The 26,669-nt window shown below is 40.2% G+C and overlaps 2 protein-coding genes across 4 annotated transcripts in view; both read right to left on the bottom strand.

Annotated features, from left to right (window-relative positions):
* The window catches only part of LOC147022986 (uncharacterized), a 52,082-nt gene extending 45,566 nt beyond the window's left edge, over positions 1-6,516 (bottom strand). For both annotated transcript variants that reach the window (XM_085887988.1, XM_085887989.1), the window contains exons 1-4: positions 6,408-6,516; positions 5,993-6,127; positions 3,535-3,753; positions 237-371 (exon numbers count right to left, since the gene is read on the bottom strand). In XM_085887988.1, the coding sequence (XP_085744114.1) occupies positions 237-371; positions 3,535-3,753; positions 5,993-6,127; positions 6,408-6,468 (550 nt within the window). In that variant the 5' untranslated portion in view covers positions 6,469-6,516. The remainder of the gene's footprint in view (positions 1-236; positions 372-3,534; positions 3,754-5,992; positions 6,128-6,407) is intronic.
* An 11,926-nt stretch (positions 6,517-18,442) lies between these two features.
* The window catches only part of LOC147022985 (uncharacterized), a 46,147-nt gene continuing 37,920 nt past the window's right edge, over positions 18,443-26,669 (bottom strand). The window contains exons 6-7 of one of the 2 annotated variants that reach the window (XM_085887990.1): positions 19,752-19,837; positions 18,443-19,582 (exon numbers count right to left, since the gene is read on the bottom strand). In XM_085887990.1, coding sequence (XP_085744116.1) covers positions 19,512-19,582; positions 19,752-19,837 — 157 coding nt within the window. In that variant the 3' untranslated portion in view covers positions 18,443-19,511. The remainder of the gene's footprint in view (positions 19,583-19,751; positions 19,838-26,669) is intronic. The other variant, XM_085887991.1, reaches the window with a different exon arrangement.

Below are 26,669 nucleotides of genomic sequence, written 5' to 3'. Positions count from 1 at the left end.
ACCGCTCCCTCCAAATTCCGTCTCCATGGACCACATGGTGGCAAAAGGCGCACCGGCGATGTTGTCTGCTGGAGGATATGTTATTTATTTATTTGGCGTTGTAGTGGTGCAATTTGAAGGTACCTGTACTTATTATTGTTATTATTACAATTATTAATATAACTTCACCACAGTATCTGAAAAATGAAGTCCATATTGTTTTATCCCACCCATCGGTTCCCACCTCTTAATCCCACCTCTTTCCTTGTCTGAAGAGCTGAACTTCCAGGATAACCAGTTGTTGACATCACTTTTCCAGGGTTCACTGAAGCATGGTAATATAATCGAGTCTTGAGCCTGATTGACCACAATTCGAGACTCCGTGACCTGAGCTGCAGGGACACACATCAGTCATTCAACCACTTTATCAGGCACATGTATCCGTAACTAGCTTCACTCCAATGGATGATTATGTTATATCCACCTATTGATCTATTAAATATGAACAATTACATCAATCTTTGAAAGTATACAAATCAGATGAGCTTTGTCCCACCACTCAAATAACTTTGTTCCTGTTAAGGAAGTTTTTAATAATAATATAAACCGTCGTAATGCTCAAGTTTTAAAGTTACTTACACTGCACACTTTGTAAGATAATGGCTGTAAAAGCCACAAGAAGATACAGCAAAGCCATCATGGTACGATTAAGGTATGACAAACCTGGAATGTTTTTAAAGGGTGATAAAATGACTATATCCCATCGAGGGACCGCCTACTCATTAACATATCAACAACTCTATGATCACGTGATACTCCAAACACCAACGACTCATCAGCATGTTTGGTGATGTCCCCATATATCTTTTTTTCTTTATAAAATAAAAACATACTCTGGAAAATATCCAGTAGATTGCTCGTTTTGAGACAATTGGATCTGTAGTCATGGCAGTTACTCAGTTAACTATATTTAATTTAATCTGATATAAGCTTTTCACTCATATTGTGAGATCATCACACATGCACTTATACACTGGATAAATTAATGAGGTTTAAAGGGGCCGACCAGCACAATGAATTTGGAGCTTGTTTATGATACCTGCTCTAAAGTTGTCACATGCAGTTTGATCTCTACCTTCCTTCCTTCCTCTTCTTCAATGGCTTGATTTCTGATCATCAATTTGGATTCAGTTTGGAGATATATATGAGGCCCCGCGAGGAGGTGATGCAAGCGACATTTTTAAATGATATGATGATAATAGGCTTGGATGATGGGGTAGGGGTTAAAATAGTGATATATGGCATTAACTCCAAAATGGCCGATGTGTCCCTTACATCACTCCTCTTCGCAGGGCTATATATATATATATATATATATATATATATATATATATATATATATATATATATATATATATATATATATATATATATATTTTGACACATCTGATATCATTTCTGATATTGAGGGACTCAATCCATTGTTGGGAGAGGAGAAGCAGCATGTCCACGGTAGAGTGACCTGGTCTGAAACCAAATTGATGATCTGAGATGTGATTGTCAGAGAAAAAGAATGATTTCATTTAATTGATTAAGATTATACTTTCATTGTTTATGATTATACTTTCACAATAAGTTTCACAACCCACTCGAGGAGCTTTGCTGCTGGAAATTTCTGATGCACCAAAACCTCCTGTGAAATTTTCATGCTTAATTTTTGTTTAAGTTGTGAAGGGCCTCTGCAATAATCAGCACAGAGTTTGCAGTCGAGGCAGGAGCTGGAGATGGAAGAACATGAGCAAAACTTGGAGAGCTGGAGCACTGAGGGCAAGCTGGGGCCATTACATTGAAACCAGCTTTCATTCTCTTTGCTAAAAAGTCAGACCAGTTTCCACATAAATAAGAGCTGAGATAATATTTGCTTATGAGCCTTCATCTTTGGAACAAAGGCAGGAAGAAACCTGAAAAGGACAGTTGGGGATGACATTCAGTCCACTTGAAGACATCATGCGAGGCTTGACCGTTGGGGAATTATCTCGTGATATTCCCTAAAACTGAAACGTGCACCCTGCTGCAGGTGGTACAGCAGGGAACAAAGACAAAATTGAATGGAAAATGAGCTAACGCAAAATATTAATGAACAGACCTGAAATAAACCCAAATGGGAACATTATTCAGCACTCGCATTTGTGCAATTCAACCAACTTGTTAATGGATCAATATCCAATAGAGCGTACTGTAATGAGTCGACATACTCACATTTTAATAGTGCGTACTATAATTCATAGACGTGCTCACATTCCAATAGCATGTATTTAATTGCACGTAATTAGGCGTCACACTCACGTTCCAATGGTGCATAATTAAGAGATGTAATCACATTTCAATAGTACCTAATTAATAGACATATTCATGTTCCAATGGTATGCAATGAATAGACGGAATCAAATTTCAATTGTACATCATTAATAGACACGTTCTGTGTAGATCAACAGACAAACGGACATCGTCCAGAGCACGATGCTTGCGATTCCCTCAAACAAATTGGACCATAAAAATAATTGGTGATTGAATCCATTGACTTGACAATCAAATCCTCTTCAAATTTCAAGTCAGATGAAAATTGAGGATTTTAGAAATTGAAACTAAGTTGTTGACCTTTGACATATTATGTCGACCTTTTGGCCTATGTTGAACTCAAAATAATTAGTGGTTGAATTCAGTGACCTGAGACATGAAAATCCTCTTCAAATTTCAAGTCAATCAGATGAAAATTGAAGATTTTAGGAATTGAAATTAAGTTGTTGACCTTTGACCTATGTGGTGGATCTTTTGACCTCAAAATCAAGAGGCTTCATGTTTATAACCAACTCCACCATTTTGTTAAATTTTGTGAATATCGGTTAAAAATTGTAACTTGTATGCGATTGATAAACAGACAGAATAACACGCACGACCAACCAATATACTTGAAAAATCTTCGATTTTCACAAGTAACAAAGGAACCGCACCAAATGCGATACCCTCTCTTCTGTTGAGGGAAAAAATTGTCGAAGAAATGGACATACAATATGCCCGATGGGATATTTGTCACTGCCCCACGATGATTGTCGGTTCTGCCAAAACAGTTTATTTCACAAAGGTTACAATTCTTTATGAATTGCCACCCCCATGTAGGATACTTGACTAAATGAGAAGGAATTTGAAACTGGAAGGGAACAAGTAAATAGTTATTCATCGTGCTGGCAATAGCTCGCATGCTCTTCGTGAAGGACACCATGGGATCTTCAACTTCCACCAACTAATACCGGCAGATGGGATTCCCAGTTTAACGTCATTCCACAGGACGGCACACACATGGATGAATCACCATTCCTGTGATACTGATACATTGGGATGACATCTTATAGCTGGACAATGGACATATTCTGTTTCGCTTGTAGTGCAATTATCCATATATGCTTATAGATGACAGCTTGCAGTACAATTCTGTTTTGGGCAATATCCAAGACTGAAATTCTATTTCATTGTGCATAATTGAGATTGTGTACATACCTGGAACATGAACTTCAATACTTGCTATGATTCTCCTTCCTTCATCGGTGTCAACATGGCAAGTGTACGTCCCAGAATCTTTGATTGTTGGATTGTAGAGAGACATTGACAGGTTCCCTTTCTTCAATTGCTCTTCTGTGATGTCATAGTGATCTTCATCCATCTTCGCAATAGCGAACTTATTCATTTGTATCACTTCTATGATGGTTACGTTTATTTCTTCAACATGAAGGGGAGGTTGGTAGAGGAGAAGGGGAGGTTGGTAGAGGAGAAGGGGAGGTTGGTAGAGGAGGAGGGGAGGTTTTACTCAATTTTATTTTAGTTCATTGGGATAAATTGTACATTTCTGAGATATTTTAAGTTCGTAAAGTTCATTGCCCTCACCTCTGTTGTTTAATTGTAAAATAAAGGTTAAATGGCATTGTATCAATAATTATAGAGGGTTGGTGGTAGGATCGGTTTCAATATTACAGCAAGGCATCTAAGATGTTGTGGGTTCAATTACAAATAATCATAGCAGTTTCAAAGGCTTCCAGAAACAACTCTTCTAATTCAGGTACCCAGTCTAATGGACTGGGTAACCTATTGTTTTTCTTCTGTTTATTTGTTATTTTTCCGCAGGCAATTTTCGGGTTCTTTCGCTTTAAAAATCATTTTGTCAGGAATGGTAAGTCCGATCGACACAACATTTTCACCATACTATGTATCTTTTTCGATAGCATACTTAATTGATAATTATGACGTCGTAGGTCATGTGGTACGGGCACCATCTTGAAAAAAAACGATAAACTTTGGACCTATGTATCTCTGAAACCGTGCAATGGAAATTTTTTTTGCTTCATACATTTTAATAAACTCCCCATTCGGAACACGGGTGATTTTTTTTTTTTTTTTTTGTGATGTCATCGGTGAAGCGGTATGCCGGTGAAAATTCATCAAGTAGAACGCTGCATGGGAAAAATCTGAAATTTCTTGAGCGTCATCTACACAATTCACCGTAGAAAAATATTATTGTGACGTCATCGATGACTTGGTTCGGCAGTCATCTTGTTTTGAATTTTTTAAAAAAAAAATCTTCTTCTCCAGAATGGCGAGACAAATTGAGGCGAAACTTTACACACGCATTCCCCATGACGTCCTTTCACAAGTTTGGTAATTTCTTATTGATAGGTCACATGATTTGGTGGCCATATTGAATTGACCTTAAAACCTTCAAACATCTTCTCCAGAATGGCTGGTCAGATCAAGGGGAACCTTCACAAGTCTATTCTGCACGCGTAGGCCATAGGGGATATAAGTTTGTTAATTAATAATTGATAGGTCACATGGTTTGGCAGCCATGCTGGATTTAAGAAAAATATTAAATAATGTTTTCTCTGGAACTGCTTAATCTATCGAAGCGAAAATCTGCAACTATTATCTTCCATCACGTCTACATACATGGTAAAAATTATGACGTCATAAGTCACATGGTTTGGCAGCCATCTTGAATAGAAAAACGTACCTTATCTGATTAGCACGAATCTTAACACACGTGTTCCACTATACGATTGGAAGCAGAATCTAAATTTATGATATCATCGGTCACGTGGTTCGTCAGCCATCTTGGATTGAAAATTAATAAATTTCAAAAATCTTCTTCTCCAGAACGGCTGGACAGATTGAGGCAAAAATTCGCACACACTTTCCACAATACATCCTTTCACAAGTTTGTTAATTTCTAATTGTTAGGTCACTTGGTTTTGTGGCCATATTGAATTTACCTGAATGTGTTTGAGGGTACAGGGATAGCAATTCAATTGATACTGACAATGTCCCCAGGAAAAAGGTGTAACTGCATACGTAATAACTAGATTGAACACTTTGTGTTACTCGGTTCGTAACTCGTCTGTTCCGCGCTGTCTCGAAGCAGGGCTGTATTTGTATCACTATTAAATAATGCTTTCTCTGGAACCACTTATCCTATGGAAGGGAAACTTTGCGACTATCATTTAAGTCTCATGTTGTATCAAAGGCGGACGTCTGGGTACCCGGTCATCACTGCCAGCAGTTATAAAGTGGCGGTTGTCGTTATTGTTATAATTACAATTATTAATATGACTTCACCACAGTATCTGAAAAATTAAGTCCATATTGTTTTATCCCACCCATTGGTTGTAGCCTGGTGTTGGCTCAGTGGTTAGGGTGGCGGCTTGGGATCCGAGGGTCCTGAGTTCAAGCCTTGTTGCCCGCTGAATTAATTCACCAGGGGGTTGACTCAGCCTGCCATCCTTCCGAGGTCAGCAAAATGAGTACCAGCTTGCTGGGATGACCGAGTCATTCAAGTATCCTGCGTCAGAGTGGCGACCTGTCCAGGATTGTGCCCAATAGCTAAGGAGACTGCTTTGGCAGCACCAACGCTCTGTACAGAGTATGGTCCCAATGGATGGACCCATTGGTTCCCACCTCTTAATCCCACCTATTTCCTTGACTGAAGAGCTGAACTCCCAGGATAACTTGTTGTTGACATCGCTTTTCCAGGGTTCACTGAAGCATGGTAATATAATCGAGTCTTGAGCCTGATTGACCACAATTTGAGACTCCGTGACCTGAGCTGCAGGGACACACAACATCAGTTATTCAACCACTTTATCAGGCACATGTATCTTTAACTCGCTTCACTCCAATGGATGATTATGTTATATCCACCTATTGATCTATTAAATATGAACAATGTCACCCAATTAAATCAATAAAACCATAAATTACACCAATCTTTGAAAGTATACAAAACAGATGAGCTTTGTCCCAACCTTCAAATAACTTTGTTCCTGTTAAGGAAGTTTTAAATAATAATGTAAACCGTTGTAACCCTCAAGTTTAAAGTTACTTACACTGCACACTGTGCAAGATAATGGCTGTTAAAGCCACAAGAAGATGCACCAAAACCATCATGGCACGATTCAGGTCTGACAAACCTGGAATGTTTTTAAAGGGTGATAAAATGACTATATCAAATCGAGGCACCGCCTACTCATTAACATATCAACAACTCTATGATCACGTGATAATCCAAGCACGAACGACTCATCAGCATGTTTGGTGATGTCCCCATATATCTTTTTTCTTTATAAAATAAAAGCATACTCAGGAAAATATCCAGTAGATTGCTCGTTTTGAGACGATTGGATCTTGGTCATGGCAGTTATAGTTAATTATATTTAATTTAATCTGATATCAGCTTTTCACTCGTATTGTGGAATCATCACACATGCACTTATAAACTGTATAAATTAATGAGGTTTAAAGGGGCCAACCAGCACAATGAATTTGGAGCTTGTTTATGATACCTGCTCTAAAGTTGTCACATGCGGTTGGGTCTCTTCCGTGCATGATCCAGAAGAAAAAGTAACATCAACCGCTCTCCGAATACTACTACTGGCATGAAAATGGACTATTGGTGTTTGTCTGCACGGAGTTCGTGTTGTTCGGCCTATTCAAACATGTCTTGATTTGGAAACACGATTTACTCTCACGGACATCATCAAAATATTACATCTGATATGATATGAGAGGAACATCTGATATGAGAACCTCCTACGTGTATTTATTTAAGCAAAGCATTAAACTTAATTTTTTTCCAATTCTCTCCCCTCACACTGCCTTCCCATTCCCTCCCCTTACACTGCCTTCCCCCATGCTTCCTTCCCTTGGCCTTATGTTGCTTCATTTCCCCTTATGCTGCCTTTTCTCCCCTCATGCTGCCTTCCATTCCCGATATGCTGCCTTCCCCTCCCCTCACACTGCTTTCCCTTTCCCTCGCCTCCCACTGCCCTCCCTTTCCCTCCCCTCACACTGCTTTCCCTTTCCCTCCCCTCACACTGCCTTCCCCCTCATGCTGCCTCCCACCCCTCACGTGGCCTTCCCCTCCACTCATGCGGCCTTCCCCTCCACTCATGCGGCCTTCCCCTCCTAATCTCGCTGCATTCCCCTCCAATCTCGCTGCCTTGCCTTTCCTCCCCTCACACTGCTTTCCCATTCCCTTTCCTCACGCTGCCTTCCCTTCCCCTCCCCTTATGCTATTCTCCTTCTAAACCCCATGCACCACCATACAACTCTCCATAGGTTGAGGAGAGGAAGGGCTGTCAAAGAATGTGCAAATTGGAAAATGAAAGCTTTTCTTTTTTCTCCTGCTCCGATAAATTTCGCAATTCATCTCAAGTTAAAAGATTCTGGAGCTTATCGTATGTGTGGAAATTAAACAAAGGCATGAACACATGCGCGGCTTGTTCGATGATTGAAGGAAAATGCCCTTGCTTTCCTTCCCCTTCCCTCATGCTTATGTTTGAACGTGCTGTTTTAACGTACCCAATTACGTTCAATCCTGTACTAATGCTGGCACAAGGGACCATTAACCCTCCCACCCCCGCTTTAATTCAAGTCCCCCAAACAATTGCATGTCCAAAACATGCCCTTCCCCTCCTTACTACCCTCCTATCCACCCTCCCCCCAATCCTCCTTGTTCACTCCCCCTCGTGGAGTGTATAGCTACGTGTCGTGAGACCTCGCTCTACCTCCCTTCCTCGCTCACCCACTTCCCTCTCACATCCTGCCATCCTCATCCCCATATTCCCCTCAGTGAAGCTACGGGTTGTATTTCCGAGTATCACAATAAATATTGTAGAGGAAATGTAACAAAATATAAAATGAAGACTAAAATAAGTTATTGACCGATCGTCGTGATGAACCTCACTCTTGTTAACGAGTTTCATCTGTGGGTTAGTGGTGTGGGAGAGAGACATTAATTTAATTAAAGCAAAGTGATGAAGATTCATTTTACTGGCCCCATGAGATCCACACATACATTTCCTCTGCCTCCTGCTCCTCTTCCACCCACTTTCCCTCCTCCCACCCATTTTACTTGTCATTGGATTATGGTTTGGCCTTCAGGGTAAATATTTGTCCTTAGAGCAAAACCAAGCATCCCCACAAACAGATGGTTGATAAATTGAGGAACTGGTTCAGCAGAGTTCTTTTGAAGGTTTTGTTTGCTCATTCCATGATTACTGGTTTTATCCTTGGTGGAATTTTTAGCCATTTAAAAAATAAAAAAATATATATATATATATATATATATATATATATATATATATATATATATATATATATATATATATATATATATACATATATGAAAGTATGTTAGTACCTTCATTGGACAGTGTATATTAGACAACTGCCGTGATCGCTGCGGACAAAACATGCATTACCTCGTTTGAGTTGCAATCAAAATGTTACTTTTTTTTCCTCAAAATGGTGATGATGCGTTGTTCAGTCTTCAAATGTACATACGAGCCTTTCTGCAGTAATGGGTAACCATTGTGTTGCATACATAGTCCACATTAAGTGGGTCCAGTTTATCTTGTAAATGAGGGGAAATAAAAGACTGACCCCTCCACTACTGGAATCCAACAGTAAGAAGATAATCTAACCCAGCACAATTTATTGATGGGGTGTTCTGTCTTCATTAACAGAAATGTAATGAATGTTACATTGACATTCAAGTTGTTGGCATTACCGCAGTAGTTATTTTTTTCTAGTCAACTGAATATTAATTTTAGGTTGTGGTCAAGAAATGCTATTCTTCCTTCTATATATATATATATATATATATATATATATATATATATATATATATATATATATATATATATATATATATATATATATATATATATATATATATATATGTATATATATATATATATATATATATATATATATATATATATATATATATGTATATATATATATATATATGTATATATATATATATATATGTATATATATATATATATATATATATATATATATATATATATATATATATATATATATATATATATATATATATATATATATATATATATATATATATATATATATATATATATATATATATATATATATATATATATATATATATATATATATATGTGGTCCAAAAAAATGAAAGTTCGAATTTCTCGTGGGCATGTTTGCCAAATCGTTCCTGATGTTGAAAAACGCAAAGAAACAAAAGATTAGCAGATTTGGAGGTGGTTTAGGGGTCCATCAAAGTCTCTCAACGGATTCATTGTAATGTCACAATACTAACAGGAAAAATGAAAGGAAAGAGCATAAAATGTTCTCAGTGGGCAGTGGGCAACTGGCGGTTGGTGAATTTCTCCAATGGTTGATCCAAGGGGAACAGTTCCGTGCTTTTCTGTGTAGAACACGCCATACTCACTCACTCTGGGAATCAAAAAGAAGAAGAAAAAAAATTAGAGATTAAAAAAAAGAAAAATAAAAGAGTACTTTTAACACCGACCGACAGCGAACCGAAAGCTCAACTGACGTCTCCCTCTCTCCCACTGACGTCTTCTTCTCTCCCACCGGATGTCGCAACTTCCTTCCTCTTGATGGACCCCTAAATATTTTTGGAACTGTGGCAAATTTGGCCAGGAGTATTTTCTAGTCAGGTAGAACAAAATAATCAACATGCCCCAAGAATATTCAAATTTTGAATTTTTCCCTTATGATTTTGGACCACCCTAATATATATATATATATATATATATATATATATATATATATATATATATATATATATATATATATATATATATATATATATATATATATATATATAGCGTAAGCTCTTGTATATTGCTTAGGCTCTCGTAGTGATGATTATTAAACGACCTCTGACTGGCTCAAAGCCTTCTGTAACAAACGTGACTTTGTACCGCAATCGGAAAGCCAGATTTTTGTACAGCTTTTACGGCGATTATGGACTTACCACTAATGTTATCCTTTGTTACACATTTTTCATTTAGGTTCAGTTATGTTATCACAAAAATAACAAGACCGTATTTTTGCAGGTTGTGCAGCTTGAGCATTTTGTTTCTTTCATGACGAATTGACCGATAGCATAACGATTGTTACTCTGTTTTCAACCCCCCAGCATTCACATTAAAGTATATTTTTGGAAAATTCAGGGTGTGGGATATCATAAGTAAAGTCTTTTTACACATATAATCTAAACAAGTCTCAATCAAAAACGTGTGTTCATATAAAACTCTTGGTAAATCTATTTAGTTTTTTTAATAAAACACTTAAGACAAACATTTATTCCCATCACAGTGAATAAAATTTTATCTGCACACTTTAATTTTAGGACAATAGCGGTTTTGTTATAAATAGTATATATCTACATTTTACGCACTTAAAAACATGTCAGTGGTATTCTATGGATACTTTAGGAATTCTGTGATAGCTCCTGAAGATAAGACCCTTAAATGTAGCATATTACTGTGGAACAGCCCATAAGGCCTTTCAAACAATCTGAGCTACATGGAGAGGTAAAGATGGCGGCGATTTCTGGACGGCTGGAGGGCATGGCCTGTAGAATGGGCGGTGCTTATGACCCACAGACATGAGTTCAGCTTCTTATATACTGTATTTGATTCACGACTACATTATGATCAATCAAATGGAAAGCTTTAGAGAAATCCGTTACCACCAGTGAGCTGTGACTTAGTGGTTTATGAGCATGCTCGTACAAATTATTATTCACGAGTTTAATGAGATCATGAGATGTTGAGGAGCCAGACCTGTTACCATACTCACTGTAGTCAATTTCATCCCTAATATCACTTAACAGCCATTTCACTACAAAATTATCTGCTACCTTTGAAAAGTGGCCTGTTAAAGACACCGGTCTCAATTTGATCCAACTGATTTGATTTAGGAATTTAAGTTACAATTTATCTCTTCCACCGAGTGGAACAGTTCCTTCAGCGAAGGAAGCATTGAGAATATTGGTGATTGGACCTGAAAGTTCACATGCAAGTTCCCTAATTATGCAAGCAGGATTCCCATCTGGGCCTGGTGTTGGCTCATGGTTAGGATGGTGTGCTTGGGATCCTCGGATCCTGAGTTCAAATCCCCCTCGGTTGTTGAATTAATACCAGGTGGGTTTGACTCTGCCTGTCATCGTTCTGTGGTCGGCAAAATGAGTGCCATCTTGCTGGTATCCTGTGTCGGAGTGGTGACCTATCCAGGATTGTGCCCAATAGCCAAGGAGACTGCATAGGCAGCACCAACGCTCTGCACAGTGTGGCCCTAATCGATGGATGGATTCCTGTCTCGACCTGAAGCTTTGTTCTGATTGATATGTTGTAGGACTTTGTTCACTTCATGTTCCTGCTGGGGTGCAGGAAGGTATGTTGGTAGGGCATTCACATGTAAAGGTGTTTCATCATATGCGATTCCAGTAAAATAATCGTTGATGCTATTGGCAACAAAATAGCATATTCTCAGGGTCAATGATGGTTTGGGTGTTTCCCTGTTGGTCATCACCCTAATTTGACAATACAATTTCACTGGATTACTCCTTTTAAACCTTGACACTCTTCCATGATAGAAATTCCTTTTGGCTTTGCCAATCATTCTCGATATTTTGTTTCTTACCTCTCTCCACTTTTGATACTTCTCTGTAAAAAAGCTTTTCTCGTTTCTTAATGATATTCAGCAAGAAACGATATAAACAACAATAAAGAATACTGGGACCTTTGGAGATCACCGTGCAGTTCTTATGATCATTGAGATTTCACATTTTCCTGTAAACTACAAAGTATTCGTTGCAATGCTCAATAAACTAAATCTACAGAATATGAAATCACACGATGAAATATTTATACATCATCCGAGTTCAAGGGAAATAAAAGGAACCAGCAATGTATTATCGCTCGTAGATAGTGGTCCTAACATTTCTCGCTTGATACACACAAAGCGATAAAGTTTGACTTTTATTTTAACACATCTGGACTTCACTTTCAAGGTATATTCGGAGATGCAATTGACTTTTATTATCACCTTATTATGCTTTTGCACGTTAATATATATCTAAATTCAGACTTAAAGATATATTGAAATTCTTTCCATTGTGGAAGAGGTTTTATTGAAGCTGAATGTCGAAGACATTTGAAACCTGAAGACATCCTTCAACCTCGTGACATTTAAAAGGTCACAACATGCAGATTCAGGAGAAAGAAAGTACTAATCAGTACATGACTCATGTTAAGACACTGGGAAAGAGTTGTAAATGTGACCTTTGTAATGTTGACCTCCTCCACCGAAGGTGGAAGGAGGTTTTGTTTTCACTCCTGTCTGTTCCTGTCTGTCTATTGGATTCGCTAGATATCCCTTATTGTCGGGTTTTGTGTGTGTGTGTGTGTGTGTGTGTGTGTGTGTGTGTGTGTGTGTGTGTGTGTGTGTGTGTGTGTGTGTGTGTGTGTGTGCGCGTGCGCGTGCGCGCGCGTGCGCGCGCGCGCGCGCGCGTGCAACGCGAGGCTCCACAGCACAAACCAGCAAACCGATTATTTTTCAAATGGTAGTCCTTCAAAAATAGGGTGTCTATTTACCGCCATTTTTTATGAGGAGTGCCAGTTGGCAAAATACGCAATAGGAAAAATCTTGCCAGGCAGAGGAACAATTGTATGTGAACCAATACGTCTTGGCAATGAATCTTCGTCGGTGGATCGGTCAGAATGAAAACATAGTATCCAGCGCTTCGATTCTAGCGGATCCCTCGTCGCCTACCGGCTTGTTACTTACAAAATCTAAAGATTTCGTAAGTATATTGATGCCTTCCGTTTCTGTTTGTTTGTTTGTTTGTTTGTAGGCACGATAACTCGAGAACGGAAGAAGCTACCAATGTCAAATTACACCACGTGATTCAAGAGGGTGATGGCTAGTGCTGATTAGATTTTAGTCAAAATCGGTCAAAGGTCAAGGTCACAGTGAGGTCAAACATCCAAAAAATGATAACTCGAGAACGAAAGAAGCAACCAAGGTAAAATTACACCACATGATTCAGGAGGGTGGTGGCTAGCACTGATTAGATATTGGTCAAAATCGGTCAAAGGTCAAGGTCACAGTGAGGTCAAACATCCAAAACATTCGATTTTTGATGGTTTGGTACAGAATCATCGTAGAAACTTCTGGTTTGCATCGCTACCTTCTCTAGAGACAGCTTTTATTAGACAAGGTCAGAGGTCAAGTTGACGATTTCGTAAGTACCAGTCTATGACTGCTTGTTTGTTTGTTTGTTACTTGCAAAATCGAAGATTTTTCAAGTTTATTGGTCAGTCGATTTTGTCGTTCTCTGTCTGTCTGTTTATCGCCTACAGGTCACAATTTTAAACCGATCATCATGAAACTTTACCAAGCTGTAGAGGTAATCTCAACTGAGAAGCCTATTGATTTTGAGATCAAAGGTCATCTTGAGGTCAAATTTCTAAAATCGTCATTTTTCATCCGATTGACTTGAAATTTGAACAAGATTTGCATACTGCATCACTGAATTTGTAAACCAACTATTTTTGAGTTCAGAAGGTCAAATATACTCAAGGTCAAACTTCTGAAATCATCAGTTTTCTTCCGATTGACCTGAGCTTTGATTAAGATTGTCAATTTTAATCTGAACTAGACGACCCGTGAACCCATTGGGTTCCAGTTGTGACAGCGGTTGATAAAAAAAATCATTTCAAGAAAAAAAAATAGCTCCAGCAAACTATACCGCTGAGGTTGTTTGCATTGATCAAATAATCCCAAAGCGTACTTGACTGAATCGGGAATTGATTTTTTGATAATTTTTTTTTGTTGCCAGATTTGAACGAAACTTGATATTGCGCGTCAATGTGGAAAAAAACGGAGAAAAGAAAGTCAAATAAATTATTGTGCGTAATCTTCTAAACACAATTTTATTTATTAACTGGACAACCCGTGAACCCGTTGGGTTCCTGTTGTGACAGCGGTTGATTAAATAAATCATTTCAAGAAAAAATAAAAACAGATAGCTCCAGCAAACTATACCGCTGCTCGGTTGTTTGCATTGATAAAATTCTCCTGAAGAGTACTTGACAATCGGGAATTAATTTTTGAATAATTGTTTTCATCGCCCAATTTTAACGAAACTTGATACTGCACACCGCAGGAGAATGGTGAGTAAGGTGGCCCTAAAATTTTTGCGCTATCGTGTACCGTTTTGTCTGTATTTCAGGAACATACATACAAGATGAGAGTTTTAGTAATATATAGATGAACACGGAAGTATTAGAACAAAATGGCGATGTTTATTTTATGCATTTCTTTCATCCCCTCTTCCTGTGCAGGCTGGAGTTCCTCAAGGTAGCGTTCTGGGCCCTGTTCTTTTTCTGGTTTTCATCAATGATCTCTCGGACTCTGGAAAATCCTCTATTTCTCTTTGCCGACGACTCCACCCTCTGCCGTACCATCTGTCATCCCTCAGACCGGCAAGCAGCAGCTTCTTCACTCACTGCAGATCTGGATAAAATCACAAACTGGTCCAACACGTGGAACATGTCTTTCAATCCAGACAAATCTCACACTCTCACTATGTCTCTTCGAAAGGACCGTTTACAAAACCCCCCCATCCACTTTCTCAACAATCCTCTGGAAGAAGTCTTTTCTTTCAAGCTTCTAGGTCTCACTATCTGCCATGACCTTTCCTGGGAAAGTCACATTTCCAACCTCGCCTCAAAAGCCAGTCGCCGACTGGGAATCCTCCGTCGTGCTAAGTCCTTCCTCGGCCCTCTTGAGCTCCTGACCACTTACAAAGCTTTTGTCCGTAGCCTGATGGAGTACTGCTCTCCCCTCTGGGCTGGTGCTCCTGCCTCCCACCTTTCTCGGCTTCACGCTGTCGAAACCAGGGCATTTAAGATCATCGGCATCTCCCGCAATGAAGCTGAGTCTTTGGGCCTCTCACTCAATCACCGCAGGTTGGTCGGTGGTCTTTCTGTCTTCTACCGACTCCTCTCCAGCCTTGCCCCCTGCTCTCTCTGCGATTTGTCCCCACCACATTTCCACAGGGCGCTCAAGGTCCGCCAACAACCCCCTTCTGGTAAAACTACCAAAATCACGAATCACTGCTCATCTTCACTCTTTCATTCCTCTTTTTTCCCGCCTTTGGAATAAACTTCCTCACTCTATTCTTTCCCATTCTTCCCTCCAGGCTTTCAAAACAGCTGTTCACCACCACCTCTTATCTTCCCCCATCCAAATCCTCGATCTTTTCTACCCCCGATAATCCACCCAAGCCCACTTCCTTCATTTCTCCTGCTTTCCTTCCTGAAAGTCCCTGAAATGTCCATCTTCTCTTCGCCATGTTCCCCGTCCCATCCCCATCCCTCTCCCTTCCACAGTTCACCTAATGTGTCTGTTCCCCACTGTTTTGTCCCTTCCACTCCCGCCCCTCTTGTCTCATGCCTCCTTGCTGTGAGTTGTGTGATAGCTCTCATACGAGCCTCGACCAAGGTATACAAAAAAAAAAAAAAAAAAATGCATAAAAATAAATCGTTCTTTGTCTCTACTAAATGTTTGAGATTTTAAAATAAATCATTTAAAGAAAGAAAAAAAAAAAGATAGCTCCAGCGAACTATACTGCTGAGGTTGTTTGCATTGATCAAATTCTCCCGAAGAGAACTTGACTGAATCGGGAATTGATTTTTAAATAATTTTTTCATTGCCCAATTTTAATGAAACGTGATACTGCACACCACAGTAGAATGGTGAGTAAGTTGGGCTAAATAATTTTGCGCTATCATGTACCGTTTTGGCTGTATTTCGGGAACATACATACACACATGCAGGATGAGAGTTTTAGTAATATTTTGATAGAGAGATGAAATGGACAATTTGATGTATCCATGGCAACCTTTGGAGAGGGTGGTGGATTTTGCAAGTATCGTGCTCTGTATGATGGATTTGTTACCTCCGCCACCAAAGGTGAAGGTTATGTTTTCACCCCTTTCTGTCTGTTTGTTTGGGTGCAGCATATCTCAAAAAGTTGTGGACGGATCCGGATGAAATTTGGTGGACATGTTGGGTGTGTGTCAAGGACGAACTGTTTAAATATTAGTGAAGATCTGGATCCGGATCTGGATATTAGAACTTTTAAAGCGATTCTTCACCATTTCGAGATGGAACCAAAAACGATATGTAGCACGATATCTCAAAAAGTTAGAGACGGATTTGGACAAAATTTGGAGGACACATTGGGTGTGTGACAAGGAAGAATTGTTTCAATTTTTGTGAATATCTGAATCTGGATCCAGATCTGAGAATTGTGTTAGTGATTCTTCACCGTTGAGCGATAGGGCTAAATTGATATGTAGCATGATATTTCAAAATATTGTGGACAGGTTGGGGCTATGGCAAGGACGAATTTATTCTATTTTGGTGAAGATCCAAAACCAGAACTGGATATGAGAGTTATTTAATTTTTTAAAGTGGTTCTTCACCATTAAGATAGGGCCAAAAACGATATATGGCATGATATTTCAAAAATGTATTTGGCCCAATATGTTATCTTCGCCACGCAATTCCTGATCCAAGAGATGCGCTCGACCGAGTGCCCTTCTACTTTAATTTGTGATTGTGCTGCGTGTGGAATATGAGACATGTCGAGAGGTCGTTTTGTTAAGAGAGACTGACTGGTATTAAAAATAACTGGGCTTTGCAGAACCCGTTGGGGTTTGGAGATTCAATTGAAATCATTGACTGCAAATGTTAGCCACTCTGAGTGAGGCTAATCATCCTGAGTGAGACCATTAGTTTCATCTAAATTCAGGACTTTGACATCCAGCTCTTAATAAGGAACCCTAAACCTGAATAATTTGTTCAGGTTTAGGGTTCCTTATTATTGTATTAGTACTTTCTCCAGCCCAATACGATTCTCCATACCACCAATCTGAATGGAGGTATTTATACTCAAAATGTGGAATATGACATTCCTGCAAAAGCAAGACGTCCCAATTGGAATTTTGCAACTCCTCAAAACCAGCAATCTTCCAGACCCTTGTATGTACTCCCTATATTTTCAAGGATGGTAATTTCAAAAGCCTCAGTGTTAAGCATGCCACCAAGCAGTGTGAGTTATGGAAGGGGTGTCATGTCGGAAGTTATGGAAGGGGAGCTTGTTGAGCACCACCCGCCTTGCCCGTACACATCGAGCCGCCATGCTTAGTCATCCTGCGGTTCTTTATCCCACAGTCGGGGGCCACAAGGGTTCCAAAGACCCAGGCCCCATCAATGCAAATGTTCTCCCCGAGTAGCTGAGCATATTGCTCAGCTGCTCGGAGGTCAGGATAGCCCTTTCCATGTTGGGCTCACTGCCCGAGGAGGAGAGGCCCAAGTCTTCAGCAAACAAACACTCATTTAAGCCCATGATTGCAGCTGTCCCCAGGAGGGTGACAAGACTAAGGGCTTGGAAAAGGGGGGAGTGGGAACAGGAAGAAAAAGGGGAAGATTGGCTGGTGGGGGTTGGACCCCTTCTGCGACTGCCTGCAGTCATCTCAACTTTGAGAATCGGATCTCGTGGACTAAATGTGTCGAAATCCAGAGTGAAATCTGAAAATGTTAAGAAATTAACGGTTTTTGTTTTGCCGGGTGTGTCCCATTATCAATCAGCTTGTTATCGCTTGCCAAGCCAGCCGTTCCTTATCAACCATTTCGTTGGAGTGTTTGCTTGAGTGCTTAAGCCACTTTGCGAGCACTCAACAAGCTTGCTTAGTTGTTTGTTTGCAAGCTGTGGCGAGACACAGCAAAAGTACCTACACTGCCTCACTGCACTGTCCCTCTGCAAAATACAACCAAAATATATTGATTGATGTACAAAGTTCAGACCCCTCCTGCCTGCGTTGAGCCCCACATTGTCGTGTGGTGGCTCAGCTTCTCGGAGGTCTGAAAATGGGTTCCTGCTGAAACTGAAAAGCCTGTTGAAAATGTTGTGCAATTTTTTTTACACGACACTTTCTCTTTTTGTGCAATCTGATTTTATTATGCGACCCATCACTTTGACACAGCAAATAGTTACAAATAAAAAAATTAAATGCTTCGTTAGAGTGCTTGCTTGAGTGCTTAAGCCACTTGGCGAGCGCTCTACAAGCTTTACAAGCTTCCATGATGATACCACTGCTCGGTTCGCCTAGGGGATATCCCTGGAGTTAGGAAGGCAAAATAAATTAGAGGATTAAAATGAGTAAAGCAATGGGAAAAGTGAACTTGTTAAGAGAGATTGAAAACGACGAGTTCAAGAGAGATTGAAAATTGTTTTCAATGGTTGCAAAGCAATAAATCCCCACATCATGCAGGATGGCTGAGAGGTATGCACACTTGTTCTAAACTGTCTAGCCTGGGTTCAAATCTCAACTCAGCTATAAACTGTCATCCCTGTGTTTTGCAGGCAAGGTGATTCATCAATGTGTGTGCCGTCTCTTGGATGGACGTTAAACTGGGTGTCACATCTGCCAGAATTTGCTAAGCCATATGAGGATTGTGATGTTGTATTGTGGCATGGTAATGTAATGTTATTCTTCATTGTTTTTCTTATTCTTCTTCGTCCATCACAATCCCACAACAAAAGTAAAATGTCAAAAGATGTGATTGTAATCCATAAGAGGATTGTGGAATCGTAATGTGGTGTTATTTCTACCTTGATTGTTTTTTGGGTTTTTTTGAGGTTTCTTCCCTCAAAAGTCATATTTTTATTACAAAGATAACCATTACACAGAAGAAAATGAACATAGCTATGATTTATGCATTTTATTTATCAATGAAATAACAAGAAAAAAATAACAATGTTAGCAATTAAATGACAGAAGGATCCACAATGAAATAGACAAACCGAATAAACAATTTGTTTTCATTGGACAGACAGTTGTGAAAAAGTTACTTCATACTCTCGTACATTAAAAAAACAAAACACTTTTGGTGCATTACAAAGAATCACATTGTATTCATAATACAGATGGAGAAGTTAATGATAAGCAACATTCAAAAGAAGGATATGTTCTAATACAGTTGTGGTGGCATTGACAATGAATGCATCAACTGATTTTTTAATTATTGGATGTCATTTACTTCTTCTTTGATTAAATGATATCGTCAACTTGAGGACGTGGATAATATGGTGTCAGCTTCTGTGGAGTTTTGGGATCGATTACTGTAAAACAAACAAAATAGTTGCAAATGTTAGAAAAGTAATCCATACTCCTCCAGGTCTATCATTATAAGTGAGGCTGTTTGCAATTTCACTATGAGATATAAATCAAAATGTATGTAATATTTGCAGAGTAAAGTGGTCGCCATTTTGTTATGACCCAGCAACGTACAAATTTCAGTCTTATCTTTGTTATCTTCATGAATGCAGTTTGAAGGAAGTTCGAATGAAGTGCTCTGATAAATGATCTTTCGTCTCCTGAAACGACAATATGCTCTTTTAAAAATACTTTTCTACATGTAAAAACATTAAAAAAAAAAACTAGAATGGCATTCTTTGACGTCGCAATGTCGACAGATTTGCCTTTGCCCCCATTATTACATCATTATAATACTTGCACCAAGTTTGATATAAATCCCTTCAGTTGTTCTCAAATATCACATTTTTAAATGACATGACCTTTGACCTCTTGACCCCATAATCGAATCAGTTTATGTATATACATCATTATACATACTTGTACCAAGTTTGACTTAGTTTCCTTCAGCCATTCTTAAATTATTGCAGAAACGAAAACCGATCGTGGACTGACCTTTCACCTTTGACCTCTTGTTGCTGCAATCTAATCAGTTCATGTTTGCATCATACTGTATAGTTATACCAAGTTTGATCAAAATCCCATCACTGATTCACAAGTTAGCACAGTAACATAATTTTAAGTTAACATTACCTTTGACCTTTAACCTCTTGACCTCAACATCTAATCAGTTAACCTTGACATCAATAAACATAATTGTACCAAGTTTGGTCAAAATTCCATCATTCTTTCACAGGTTAGTATGGTAACAGAATTTTTACCTAACTTGACCTTGAATTTTTACCTAACCTTTGAGCTTTTGACCCCACAATCCAATCGTTCATCTTTACATCATGATACATGCTTGTATCAAGTTTGACTTAGATCCCTTCAGCCGTTCTTAAGTTATTGCGGTAACCTATCACGGACGCCCGGACAGACAACCTGAAAACATAATGCCTCTGGTGATTTCGTCAGCAAAGGCATAAAAATAGTGGTCTTTTTGTTTTCTGGATATAGGAGAGGAGAAAAAAGAAAAAGAAAACAAAAAAAAGCTGAGTAGTGTATGTTGAATGCTTTTAGAATGTGACAAAATTCTTCTTCTCTTCCCCCATCCTTCCCCTTCCTTATGTCCCACTCTCCCCGCTGTCCTAAATACATTAAATTAGTGCTAATTCAACTAACAACAAGTAAATGCTCTTCATAAAAATCACTCGGTTCCTTCACAAAATGACAGTTCAGAAGTCACTCAGTTCGACCCTCATAACGCTCATGCAAATACGCTTTTTGACTCCCACGCCTGGACCTCCTCGACTCCCATGCTCGGACCTCCTCCACCTGGACCTCCTCGATTCCTATGCTCTAGATCAGCGTTTCTCAACCTTTTATGGCCCATGGCCCCCATACCGTGTCGCTTAACATTCGTGGTCCCCTGCCCTTCAATAAAAGATGCAGATTTCGTTTTATGAAATTTATTTACTCAGTCTTAAAAGATAAATCAAAGTAAACATTTTTCTAAGCAATACAATCAATAAGACACTAGCTGTTGGGCTTGTCTGGCGAGGCCTCTTATGTCCGGCTCCGTCTTGGACACAGCAAGGCGAATATCGTTCCCAACGTCGACGGTTTCTGGACTTCGTTTTAATGGTCGCAAGGTCAGAAAATCCAGATTCGCAAAGATATGTTGTGGCGAATTGAATGAGTATTATGGATGCCTTCTTGCTGAGTAGTGGATACACATCCTGAACAGACAACCAGAAGGTGGAGTGGTCTTCTTTGTTACTGAAGACCAGCTTCATTGCTTTTGAAACCTTCAACTCTGCCAGCTCCTCTGCTTCGTCTTCAGTAGGTTCAATTTTGGCGTTAAACGGGTCTTTGTGCCACGAACATCCAACGGTGCATCGTCGAAATATGATTTGAATTCAGCGGAGAGATTGTCGAGATGTCTAGTGATGCAATCTTTGATGCCGACGGGAAGCTCAATCCTCTGCGTCTGCAGGTGCTCGTCCAAGAAAGGAAACGAGGCAGTGGACCCGGCCTTGATTCGTGCCTGCCAGACTTCCATTCTAGCAGACAGTCCGGCAAGCTTGTCTTGAACGTCACTGACTGTCACATCACGGCCTTGCAAGGACTGGTTCATTTCGTTGAGTCGGCCGAATATATCGGCCAGGGCGGCGAGCATCATGATGAACTCTTCATTGTCGAAGTGGACATGGAGGTTGTTTTCGTTGTCTCGCAGGAAGATTTCCACTTCAACCCAGAGTTCATACAGTCGAGAGAGGCATTTCCCCCTCGATAGCCAATGGACTTTGGTGTGGAACAGAAGTCCAACATGTTCCGCTCCCATTTCATTGGCCAGGAGTTGGAAGAGCCGATGATTTTTGGCCTTCGCATGAATGAAGTTGATCACTTTGACCGCGACGTCCATGACTTCCAGCAAACGAGGCGGAAGAGTCTTTGACGCAAGAGCGTATCAGTGGAGCAAACAGTAGGAGGACGTCAGATGGGGCCATTCGTTCTTCACAAGCGTGATGAACCCTCCTCTGACGCCGACCATCGCTGGGGCACCATCAGTACAAATGTGCTTGAAATTCTGCCAACCGAGTCCATTAGCTAAAAATAAAAAAATAAAAAAAAATAAAAGAGTCCACAATAGCTTTGATATCTGTCGTTGTGGTTGGTAGGGTATTGCAGAACAAGAACTCTTCCTTCATCTTTCCCTTTCTCTCGTAGCGAGCGAAGGCGATCGACTGGCTCTCCAGGGCGGTGTCGGTAGACTCGTCTGATTGAAGGCTTGCCTGGAGCGTGCTTTGTTTGATTTCGGAGCAAACTTGACGGCACACATCAGCGGCCATGTTGTCAATCCATCGTCGGATCGTGTCATTAGAGAGCGGAACTTGCTGGATCTTCTTTTCGCCTCTGGTCCGATCATCAATTTCACCATTTTCTCTGTACATGGCTTGATAAGGTCCTCAGCAATAGTGTGCGGCTTCTTGCACTTCGCAATTCGGTATGCCACTTCATAGCTGGATTGAAGAGCAGGTTTTTCTTCTGGCCGGAATCCAAATTTGGGAAGTGTCGCTTCACGGTCATATCATGATCGTTTCACAGACAGAACGTCGATATTATCTTCCTTCCTTCCGGGATGCATCTTGTCGCGATGGTTTTAAAGTTTGGAAGGACGTAGTGACATCACGACCGAGCAGTGCAGACATTGCGCACAGTCCACGCCATCTCGACTGACATTTGTGAATCCAAACTTGACATAGCTGTCATTCCATTTTCGAACCTTTGACATCTGAGAAAAAAATTGAAAAAAACAAAATTCTAACGTTTTTGTAAACATTGGTTTACTATGAATACTCTGTGGGCTCCGCCTTCTCTTTTAAAATCGTGGTTAAACTCATCTACCCTTTTTACTTTGACACTATGTGACACTCGTCACCTTAATTGTACATTACAAGCTTCTGCATTCTGAATCGCAGTTTTTTGGCGTCCGCTCATGGCCCCCCGGTCGAAGGCCGATGGCCCCCTTGGGGGGCCACAGGCCCCCCGGTTGAGAAACGCTGCTCTCGATCCACATTTTTGAAAACTGCCAGGCCTCACTCTCGGTCTGCTAGTTCCTTGCCATACAGGGTTGACTCACAATGGAAATCCGAGTTAAGTCCACAGACACAAGGTCTGTAGCCTGAACTGCCGACTCACCTCACCGTACTGTGGGCCAAAGCAAGTCCACAGGCACAAGGACCAAACGTAGCCTAAACCACCGATCTACTCCACCGTACCACTGGTCGAAGAAAGTCCACGAGCACAAGGACCAAATGCAGCCTGAACCGTCGATTCACTCCACTGTACCATGATGTCGGTATATGGGCCACAAACGGGAAGGAATGTGGCGGAGAAGCAGGAATTAAGAGACGCACAGGAGAGGATCGTGGGAATGGTTGAGCTCCAGGTGATTGTGTGCATTGCGGGAGACTTTAACGCACATGTGGGAGTAGCGGAGCCAGATGCAGAGGAATGTTTTAGTAAATTTGGTTGGGGAATGAGGAATAGAGAGGGTTGAGACCTAGTAGAGCTGTTGGCAAGGGATGGGATGGCCATAACTGGATCATTCTTTCAAAAGCAGGAAAGCCACAAGAGTACTGGTGGATTATCGGCCCTGCCCATCACATCCCTTCAGAAATTGATTATTGTGGTCCACTCCTTGGCAGAGGCTGAAATATTGTTTAAAGTGCAGCTAATATATGCCTAATCATTATTCTAACTCATCCCACTTTCAAAAGTTTCATGTTAGCAAACACTTCCCACCCAAAAGTTTGTGGTATAATTTTAGGTTACATGAAAATTTTGGTTCCCTACTCCTGATTGATGCCAACACAAACATGCACAATGGCACCACCTTTAAGGAGGTGTATCGGAACCATCTACTTACTGTCCTCACTACGTAAAAGATGACTTCTTGAATTTATGACAACGGATACTCCCATTATAGTGATGACCATTTATCACACCATTCATTGATCCAGACACATTCATCAACAACCAGATTTATCACACCATCAACAACAGATCCAGCTTGATCACACCATTCATCGGCAACCTCTGACTACCAAGATATGCTGAAGCCCAGCATCCTCAAATCTCTTGCCTCGATGCATTTCTTGCTTTGTGAAAAGCGCCAAGGGGGATCACAATGTGGTTTCACTAAACCGATGTCTGCCATTTGATATTTTGAGCTTTTGCCTAAATGGCCCCATCGGGCTAAGTTGCCAGCGAGCTTTGTGGGGCCACACCACCTCATCATTTTTATCGTCGCACGCACCTTTATATTCCTCCTGGGAGATTGTGTAGTTCAAGGGATTAGTGGGCCCAGGAGGGATAAATTAGTTTCAAAGGGTTTAGAGGAGCAGGACTAAGAAAAAAGATACAGGGATTAGCAGGGCAGCTAGGTTAGGAGAGGATAGGGCTGAAGTCAGCCATCTGACATGCTGCTACTGCATGCTCCTGCCATGAGTGTGACATCTGCTTATTTTGCTGGTATCTGATTCTGAGCACCAGTTCTCTCTCTTTCCGGGACCTGCTCTTCTGTCAGGATGGGAACGCACCCTGCACCCACACCCTGCCAGTCCGAAGAGAGTTGAAGCTCCTTGTTCCCTATGTTTGGAGAAATCAAGATGGAGAGAAAAGGAAGGACTCAAAATAACAGGTTTAATGCCAACCATGACTGGCACACCACTCGTGATGATCACTGCAGCTTGAGCAAAGACTCAGAAGTTCCAGAGAGGATCAAAGTGGTCATGACAATGCTTATGGACAAACTGGGAAGAAGTCGAATACAAGAAGAAGTTGCAGACCCTGAAGATATAATTCATACGTCTTCTGGCATCATTGCATCCCCTAAGGTTTGCCTTGTTCTGAAGACTGCTCACCAGAAGGGAGATGATTCGTCAACTTTTGTAAACACTGACTGCAGGGAACTGAGACTGACCTCAACTACACATCAAGGAAAATGAAGCTTAAATCATTCACTGATGCAGAGAACAAGGCGATGGATGACAAAGGGGAAGGGTGAACAAGTCAGTTTGAAAAGTGACCAGAAACTTCTTGCCAGACTTATAGGCAGAGCCCGAAAAATTGATGTGAAGAACTGTTTGGTGTTTGGGCCCACTTCCACTGGGTATCACGACACATGATAGATGCCTGGTAAAGACTAATAAGGCAAGGCTGCTGCATTACTTTGAATTGGCCCCTGAAGCATCGCCAAAAGATGAGACACCAATAAGGAGTGCCTGGATTGTGGATGGGATGGCCATGCTGCAACAAATGAGCCCAAAGTACATGTCACAAGGGGTCAGGATTTTCAGACACAGATATTGGGAGGGTGAGATGTCATCTATATATTACATAAGCAAAGCATATGTAATATCACAATTAATGACTTCACGCTTATGGTGAGACATATACTAAGGATTTAACTGAACTATAATACTAAGCAGCGTTAACCCCAAAGAGCCATTTTCACAACAATACGAAACAAGAAAAAGAGCAAAATCAGAGCTTGCAGACCCTCAGCAGGACTTGTTTTGTGTGGTGTTTGTGTACTGGTGTGTTTCGTCATGAATGAGACATAAATAGAACTTCGACTTTTAACTGCTTGCAGTGATGACCGGGCACCAAGACATCCTGCTTTGATTGGACACCTCACCGTGGCCCATGGCATTTTTATAATTATTATTTAATTGAATTTAGAATGGGATTAAAATTAATTCAATTCAAATCAAATGGAAGACCAAATAGGTACAGTCCTGTATTGGAGTAATTAGAAGTAACCCAAACAAGCAAGAAGCAAAGATTAAGTCATCAGGAGGAACCTGGGTAGGATTCACATTTCAGCTGCTACTCCTCCACCCTCAAAGCCATCTCGGCACAGCTTTGTTAAATATATATAACCCATATCAAAAAATTAAATAATTGTACTGCCAGACCCTGCGTCTGATCAAATTGAAATTTAAAACATGTATTCCACATTACCACTTAATCATAAAAGTGAAGTTTTACATCGATTGATTAAGTGGTTCCAGAGAAAACATCATTTAATTTTTTTTCAATGCAATATGGCTGCAAAGCCATGTGACCTATCAATTCCTTATCAATTCCTCAACAAATTTGTACACCCATGGCTTGGGGAACATTTGTGTGAAGTTTCCCCTTGATTTGTCCAGCCGTTCTGGAGATTTTTTTTATAGGTTTGAGGGTAAATCCAATATGGCTGCGAAACCATGCGACTTATGATGTAATTTGTGTGAACCTTTTGTTCCTCATGGATAGGCAGTCATACTTGTAAAGTTTTGCCTCGATCTGTTCAGCCACTTCAAAGAAGATTTTTGAAGGTTTTTTTGATTTAAAAAATTATGGCTGTCAAATCGCGTGACCAAAGATGTCATAATTTTTTCTGTGGACCATTTTATCCCTAGATGACCCTCAAAAATTTTCATACTGATCAGATGTTGC

The sequence above is a fragment of the Eptatretus burgeri genome, chromosome 7 (genome assembly GCF_056783735.1).
Source record: "Eptatretus burgeri isolate ZD-2024b chromosome 7, Ebu_testis_v1, whole genome shotgun sequence".
NCBI classification, from domain to species: domain Eukaryota; kingdom Metazoa; phylum Chordata; class Myxini; order Myxiniformes; family Myxinidae; genus Eptatretus; species Eptatretus burgeri.
This window is presented reverse-complemented; position numbering and strand designations above follow the sequence as displayed.